This window comes from Gouania willdenowi, unplaced genomic scaffold, assembly GCF_900634775.1.
Source record: "Gouania willdenowi unplaced genomic scaffold, fGouWil2.1 scaffold_51_arrow_ctg1, whole genome shotgun sequence".
NCBI classification, from domain to species: Eukaryota; Metazoa; Chordata; class Actinopteri; order Blenniiformes; family Gobiesocidae; genus Gouania; species Gouania willdenowi.
The window spans coordinates 695,036-700,870 of record NW_021145215.1 but is presented as its reverse complement, the minus strand read 5'-3'; the positions used below and the strand labels follow the sequence as shown (position 1 = coordinate 700,870).

Here is a 5,835-nt window from a genome sequence, read left to right as displayed (position 1 = left end):
GAGGCGGCAGCACAGAGAGAGAGGAGGAGCTCAGAGTAGAGCGGGAGAGGAGGAGCCTCACTGAGCACGCCCTGCAGAGGTACACACAGTGTTTCTCACATCATCATCATCATCATCATCATCATCATCGATTGTCTGTTTGTGTCAGGCTGCAGTCACAACTCCTCTGTTGTCAGTCTGAGCTGAGTGTCGCCATGGAAACGGAGAGAAAGACAACCTCTGACCTCACAGAGCAGCTGGAGGAGGAGAGGAGATGTCACGCACACACACTCACACAGCTGCAGCAGATGATCCCAGACACTGCTGCAAAGCCTCATGGGAAACAGAGTCCAGACGTGCTGCAGCGACTGAGGTCCATTCTAAGCTCCGCCCACTTCAGACAGGAAGCAGCCCAACAACAGATCCTGAAGCTGCAGCAGCAAAACTCAGAGCACGACCGCCAGCGACATGTGAGTCACATGACCTCAGACACACCCGGTCACATGACCAACTGAGATACACGCCCACATCTCTGCAGGAGGCGGAGCTAAGGCTGGAGGAGGAGGCGGCAAAACTGAGACAGGCCACAGCGGAGAAACAAAGACTGGAGGACGAGCGAGAGAGAGAGAGCGAGCAGTGGGCGAGCGAGAGAGCGAGAGAAAGAGCTGAGTGGGCGAGCGAGAGAGAGAGAGAGAGAACAGAGTGGGTGACCAAAATGGAGAGAGAGAGAGCGCAGTGGGCGACCGAGAGAGAGAGGTATGAAAAAGAGAAGGAGAGAGAGAGAGCAGAGTGGGCGAGCGAGAAAACTGCAATGGAGGCGGAGTCACAGCGAGTCACTGAGGAGTCAACAGTGAGTAAAGAGTCGGTTGTCATAGTAACAGGTGTAACTAGTCTAACTAGTCGTGTGGTGTCTGTGCAGGTGCACCTGTCCTTCCTCTACTCTCTCTACCAGCGTCTGCTCTCAGGCTGTGTCACACATAGACATTATATACGTAGACGTCACATGGACTGTGGAACAAGGCTGGAGGAGGCAGTGGTGCACGAACATGTAAGAGATCAAACATTATTAACAGGTTGTTATAACTGTAGTGACAGAAGCATCCATGTTATGAATCTAGCGTTCCTATAGCAACAGCCTGTTACATAGAACAAACAGACTTACTGCAATAATTTATGTGTTAGAAAGAATCAATACAGCATCTGTTAGAGCTAATAATAGTCATAATAATGATGGAATTATTATTCTTTATCTCTGGCTACAGAGTAATTTAATGAGACAATGGAACAGTGATGACAACAATATTAAATAATAATAATAAGGTCATATAAGAATATAATATACCTATAGCAATAATAATAATACAATGAGAATACCAGTAACTATAATATACAATATTAATAATAAAAAAATAATAATGACAATATAGTGAATATTTTAAGAATAGTAATAACATTGAATGTTTTCTGGGTTCCTTTTGTTCTATTTATATCTATCTATATATCTATTTTAATTTAATTTAATCTATCTAATTATCATGTCTGACGTTTGTTACAAACAAACCCAGTGAAAATTGCTTTAGAATTGAGTGATATATATATATAATAACTTTAATAGTGTAAACACATCATTCTCTATAGATGTAATGCACTGTAGGAGGGATTGACACCTTTCCAAGATGGCCGCCCTAGTGGGCGGGGCAGTCGATGCAGCGTCTACGTATATAATGTCTATTTGCTCTTGTTTGCTCTTCCATCAGCCCCATTGCATCATGGGTAACTTCACATGGGAGGAGCTCTGTGATGTCATCACTGAACAGGTGGATCAGCTGACCTCTGACCTCAGCACAGCCAAGGAGAAGGTGTGTGTGTTACTGTGTGTGTGTTTTATTGTGTTTAAATGTGTGTGTGTCATTCACAGGTCAGTCGCCTCCTGCGTGTGTGTGAACAGAGAAGTGTGTGTGTTGAACGTCTGGAGCGCAGCCACAAGTGTGTAGTGAGTCAGCTGAAGGTACACACACACACACACAGTAACACACACACACACACACACACAGTAACACACATTAAAACACACACACACAGTAACACACATTAAAACACACACACACAGTAACACACATTAAAACACACACACACAGTAACACACATTAAAACACACACACAGTAACACACATTAAAACACACACACATACACACACTAAAAAAAAACACACACACATAGTAAAACACACACACACACCAATCAGAGGTGCGTTCAGGGACACGTGTCACTGTGGTATTTTTCTGTTTTTTAGCTGAGTCGTTCCCAGTGTGACTCGCTGACCTCTGACCTATCAGAGAGCAGGGGGGAGGCGGCCTCGTTCCTGGCAGCCTGCGCCCTATTGGCTGGAGCTCTAAGACACGCCCACCGCCGCCTGCTGCGTCTCTGTCACATGAAAACTCTGCTGTGGTGGCGACTGCAGGAAGGGGTGGAGCTAGAGCAGGAAGTACGGAGGCTGGCCGACGCCCTTGGAGGTGGGTCGCCAGAGCCTGGACGAGCGGTGGCGAGAACACGTTGGAGGCGGAGCCTGTGGGTGGTGCTAGCAGTTACACGCTGGCAATTATTGGTTAAAAACAACCACGTCGTGTTCTGGTTTGATGGAGTGGGCGGAGCTATGGGTGTGTGTGGCTTCAGGCAGGAGGCGGAGCCTAACACAGGTGAGTCCATCACTGTCAGGTGATTGGTTGTTACTGTGGGAAGGCCCTGCCCACTGTCAGCTGACCTCTGTGTTCCAGGTGATTTACAGCTTGGCTCCGCCCACCTTCGCTCCACTGTGCTGTCGTCCATGTGTGACCTGCAGGGGACCTTAAACCAGACAGGTAGGTGTGTGTGTGTGTGTTATTGGCTATGTCTAAGTGTCTATTTCTCCTCAGGCTCCGCCCACATTATCCCAGCTGGCCGCTCTGCCTTATCCCGCCTCCTTGATCACGTCCTGGACCAATCAGAGCTCAGTGCTCTGAGCAGGCGTGTGACCTCTCAGATAAACATAAAGGTTGGTCAGGAAGTACTTCCTGTTCTTTGACTCCACCCACTGACCTCTAAATGCGTCCTATAGGCCGTGGCGTCTGTCCTGCAGCAGCACTTCCTGCTCTTCAGCCAGCGGCTGCACTCCTCTGAGGTGGAGAGGCGGAGCCTACGGCTGGAGTTATCCAATCAGAGCAGAGGAGCTGAGAAGGAGAAGGTGTGTGTGTTATTGTGTGTGTGTTTAAATGTGTGTTAATGTGTGTGTGTGTCCTCAGCGCTCCCTGAGGATTGTGGGTAAACACCTGGTGGAGCTTCAGTGGAACAGGAAGCAGCTGAAGAAGAAACTGAAGGAAGCTCACAGGTACTTCCTGTCACACACACACACACACACACGCACACACGAGCACTCACTGTGTGTGTGTGTGTGTTCTCCTTTAGACGCAGTGATCACATAATCAGGTGGATGAAGGCTGCAGAGATGAGCTGTAACCTGGTAACACACACACACTCTAACACTAACACACACAGTCAGACACACACACACACACTAACACTGACACACACACAAACACTAACACACACACACACACACACACTAACACACACTAACACACACACACACACACACACTAACACACACACACACACACACACTAACACACACTAACACACACACACACACACACGCACACACACACAGTCAGACACACACACACTAACCTGTGTGTGTTCCTCAGGTCACAGAGAGCCTCAGCCAATCACAGCACCCCCTGAGGGCAGTACCCCTCCTCATGCTCAGTAGAACAGAGAGCATGCTTGGAGCTCCAGAGCTGGAGGCGTGTCAGGTGATGGAGGGGAGGGGCTTATTTGTTTATCTGTCCTCTGTAAACAAACAATGACATCCTGTTTGTTTGTCTACCTGTGCAGAGGTTCCTCTCGGCCGTCTCTCAGCTCTGTCATGTCTCCTGCTCCAGGATTGGTCGGCTGGAACAAGAGGTATCTGCCCACTCTTGTCTCCGTGACAACCGGGGGTATTTCATCAAAGTGTTCTTAGTAGAGCCAGGCCTACGGTTTAAACCTGTTTTAAAACCATCCGTGACCACGCCCCTTTTTCCCATTCCATCAAACTCTTCTCAGCTTGAAGCTCTCCAGCTCAGCCAATCAGCTGACAGTGTTTAGATTAAATACACGTCTTCATTAGACCAATGAGATCGATCACAGATTTAATGATTAGAGACGTGAGGGCGCATGTGCTGCAGCTTTTACAATGACTAAACAGCCAATAGAAACCACTGCTGAGACTAACATAGGTTTATTCTATAAAGCAGGTTATGTTCAAACTCTGAGTATGTTCAGGATCAAATGATGAAACTCTGAGTATCTCATTCATAAACATGAGGTATGTTTATCTCTGAGTATGTTACCATGGTAACATTGTCCATGAACTAAACCTGGTCACTGACAGGTTTTATCAAAGAAACCCTGGGTTTCTACCTGGCTCCGCCCACCTGAACACTTTAATAAACTTTAACACTTTTCTCTGAAACACATTAGTGACATCACACACCACAGACGTGTTCACATCATTACTAATGTTGTTGATTTACGTCTTTTTTTATTTTTGTGCTAACTGTAGTTTTCTTTCTAACATTGTAGATGTAGATCATTTAGTGAAACACACTGAGAGGTTGATCTATATTAAAACATCTACTGACGTCTGTAGTAAAGTTCACTGAATACAAACCTGTAGATAATATAAAGGAGGAGATGATCATTTAAATTAATACACTTTTAAGGCTTGATTATTGTTTTATATTATTATACAGTTAAATCTGTAGATCACGTATCTATGAAGTTATGACGTCACAGTGAAGTGTGACACTGCTCTTGAAAGCGATGGGTCGTGGGTTCACGTCCCACTTCAGTGTTTTTTTATGACATATTTTATGATGTATAGATGACTCTGACGACAATATTACATTAAAATCAATATAAATGATTAGATATGAAGCATCAGTCACTGTGTTTATATCCAGTGTAACAGGAGGACTCTCTATGCAGACATCCTATGATGCTGACACGTCTCCTCAGACACATTGTATTATTATTATTCACCACTCGTCACGTCACTGAAGCAATAAAGTGATGAAACGACCATAAAGTGTGACTAATTACAGGTGATTTAATCACTATAATCACTGAAGACTGAACACACCTTTAGAACAGGATCATATTCATCAAACACAGACTTATTTTACCATCAGGGTGAATAAATCACTACCTTCTGTTTGGTTGTCATGGCAGTTTGAGTATTCTTTGATCCATTGATGATGGCTTTTTATCGCGCGCGTGCACGTCAGTAACCCAAGGTTTACATACTCAGGGTTGATTAACACACTTCATACCATCTTTAATGGAATCAGATACACAGTTTCCCATCGCGGGGTATGTTGACCCAGAGTTTATGGATAGACTCAGAGTTTGTTAAACCTCCTTTATGGAACACACCTCAGGACGTGACATCATTTGTTACTGAGCAGTGAGAGTTTGATGGAATGGGAAAAGGGGGCGTGGTCACGGATGGCTTTAAACCAGGTTTAAAACGTAGGCCTGGCTCTACTTTGAACACTTTGATGAAATACCCCCCTGGTTGTTTAGTTTGTTTACTTTGTTGTTTACTTTGTTTATTTTGTTGTTTACTTTGTTTATTTTGTTGTTTACTTTGTTTGTTGCAGGTGCCAAAGTTCACAGAAACGTTTCCACTGATCAACGTGAAAACAACCACTGTGTCACCATGTGATCAGTCAAAGCTCCGCCCTTTTCAGATAAACCTAACCCCCTCTGTGACGTGA

The 5,835-nt window shown here is 45.2% G+C and overlaps 1 protein-coding gene across 1 annotated transcript in view; it reads left to right on the top strand.

The window, feature by feature from the left end:
* Positions 1–5,835, top strand: part of LOC114460533 (coiled-coil domain-containing protein 171-like) — a 10,376-nt gene extending 4,541 nt beyond the window's left edge. The window contains 16 exon segments of the mRNA XM_028442409.1: positions 4–79; positions 149–255; positions 334–449; positions 518–829; positions 899–949; positions 1,053–1,067; positions 1,737–1,838; positions 1,898–1,987; positions 2,274–2,676; positions 2,755–2,838; positions 2,893–3,200; positions 3,259–3,344; positions 3,422–3,476; positions 3,721–3,828; positions 3,911–4,036; positions 5,809–5,835. Coding sequence (XP_028298210.1) covers positions 4–79; positions 149–255; positions 334–449; positions 518–829; positions 899–949; positions 1,053–1,067; positions 1,737–1,838; positions 1,898–1,987; positions 2,274–2,676; positions 2,755–2,838; positions 2,893–3,200; positions 3,259–3,344; positions 3,422–3,476; positions 3,721–3,828; positions 3,911–4,036; positions 5,809–5,835 — 2,066 coding nt within the window.